This window comes from Acipenser ruthenus, unplaced genomic scaffold (assembly GCF_902713425.1).
Source record: "Acipenser ruthenus unplaced genomic scaffold, fAciRut3.2 maternal haplotype, whole genome shotgun sequence".
Taxonomy (NCBI): Eukaryota; Metazoa; Chordata; class Actinopteri; order Acipenseriformes; family Acipenseridae; genus Acipenser; species Acipenser ruthenus.
The window spans coordinates 30,060-32,500 of record NW_026708672.1 but is presented as its reverse complement, the minus strand read 5'-3'; the positions used below and the strand labels follow the sequence as shown (position 1 = coordinate 32,500).

The 2,441-nt window shown below is 48.1% G+C and overlaps 1 protein-coding gene across 1 annotated transcript in view; it reads left to right on the top strand.

Annotated features, from left to right (window-relative positions):
* Positions 1-1,984, top strand: part of LOC131735213 (aldehyde dehydrogenase family 3 member B1-like) — a gene marked incomplete at its 5' end in the record, with an annotated part of 5,595 nt that extends 3,611 nt beyond the window's left edge. Inside the window, 2 exon segments of the mRNA XM_059021530.1 lie at positions 334-433; positions 1,427-1,984. Coding sequence (XP_058877513.1) covers positions 334-433; positions 1,427-1,617 — 291 coding nt within the window.
* Between the last annotated feature and the right edge of the window lie 457 nt (positions 1,985-2,441).

Here is a 2,441-nt window from a genome sequence, read left to right as displayed (position 1 = left end):
GGGAGAGTGAGAGGAGAGGGGAGGAGACAGCGTGTGTCAGCATCACTGTGTGTCTCAGTGTGAGTCTACTACTATGTTTGTGTGTGCAGGGCTGGGAATCAGACTCCTATTGCACAGCAGCGTCACCCAGTCCAGGTTTTACTACCAGCTTGATCAGCCCCAGTGTGTCTAGCTAACAAGCTCAGGTGTGTCTTATTATTAAACTCCTAGTGAAACCAGGACTGGATCACACTGCTGTGCAGCGGGAGTGTGTGTCTCACTGTGCGTGTGTCTCTGTTGCGGTATCGTTGATAATGAGATGTCTTTTGAAAGCACTGACTCCTCCCCCTGCAGGTGGTTACCAAGGTGATGGAATGTACCAGCAGCGGGGGGTTCTGCTCCAATGATGGACTGGTCCACACGACTGTGATAACACTGCCATTCGGAGGAGTGGGTGAGAAACACAGAGATACACACCGAGACACACACACACACACACACACACCGAGACACACACTGAAACACCGAGACACACACACACACACCGAGACACACACACACCGAGACACACACCGAAACACACACTGAGACACACACACACCGAGACACACACCGAAACACACACTGAAACACACACACACACCGAGACACACACTGAAACACACACACACACACCGAGACACACACTGAAACACCGAGACACACACACACACTGAGACACACACTGAAACACACACACACACTGAAACACAAACACACACACACACACCGAGACACACACTGAAACACACACACACACACCGAGACACACACTGAAACACCGAGACACACACACACACTGAGACACACACTGAAACACACACACACACTGAAATACATACACCGAGACACACACTGAAACAAACACACACACCGAGACACACACACACTGAAACACATACACTGAAACACACGAGACACACACTGAAACACATACACTGAAACACACACACACACACTGAAACACATACACTGAAACACAGACCGAGACACACACACTGAAACACATACACTGAAACACACACACCCACTGAAACACATACACTGAAACACAGACCGAGACACACACACTGAAACACATACACTGAAACACACACACCCACTGAAACACATACACTGAAACACACACACGAGACACACACAAACACACGAGACACACACTGAAACACATACACTGAAACACACACACACACACTGAGACACACAAAGAAACCAAGTAGAGGGTAGTGATTTCAAAAATGAACACTGTTCCCTTCTCTCCTCTCCCCCCCTCTCCACGCTCCCCATCTCCTCTCCCTCTCTCTCCATACTCCCCTTGTCCTCTCCCCCTCCTGCCCGTCTCCTCACTCCCCCTCTCTCCTCTCCCCTCTCTTCACTCTCCTCTCTCTCTCTCTCTCTCTCTCTCCAGGCTCCAGTGGTGTGGGTCGGTACCACGGCCGGTTCAGCTTCGACACGTTCTCTCACCAGCGCTCCTGTGTGCTGCGCGGCTTCGGGCTCGAGTGGGCGAACCAGCTGCGCTACCCGCCCTACAGCGAGCAGAAACTGGAGAGACTGCTGCAGGCAACACAGGAGAGGAAGTGGAGCTGCACACTGCTGTAGAGGAGGAGAGGGGGAGCTGCACACTGCTGGAGAGGAGGAGAGGAGAGGGGGAGCTGCACACTGCTGGAGAGGAGGAGAGGGGAGAGCAGGAGTCTGAATCACGCTGCACATGTGCAATACATTGTATTAATTAATCATGAACTTTGTTTGAGATTACCGTATTCTTACCAGCATTATTAATAAAGTGAAGTGCCAAGTCTTTACATTGTGTTAACACATGACACTGTGTTCAATAAAACAGCTAAATTATGATTTTTTTTTTTTCTAATTGTGTTTGTCCTAAAATTTTAGGTGACGATACACTTTTGTCCAGAGCTGTATTTGTTGCAGGCAGTATTTCTGTCTTTAACTGTAGTTTTTTTGTTTAGTTTTATCTGATCACTTTAGGAGACAGAAAACCAACCCTTTATAGGGGAGGGCAATTCTAGTCCTGGAGGGCTGATATTTCCCGATGTTCGTTTCAACTGACCAGTGGTCAGAGCTCTGGACCGGAGGGTCGTGGGTTCAATCCCAGGTGGGGGACACTGCTGCTGTACCCTTGAGCAAGGTACTTTACCTAGATTGCTCCAGTAAAAACCCAACTGTATAAATGGGGAATTGTATGTAAAAATAATGTGATATCTTGTAACAATTGTAAGTCGCCCTGGATAAGGGCGTCTGCTAAGAAATAAATAATTAAGCTTCTAATAAAGTACTTAATTGGTTTAATTAAGTCATTTAGGGCACAGTTGGGACAAAGGGGGAGGGGGGGGGGGTGAGGAGGACGGGGATCAGACCCCCCCTGCTTAACACAGAAAAAAAAAATACATATTTCATAATAAAAA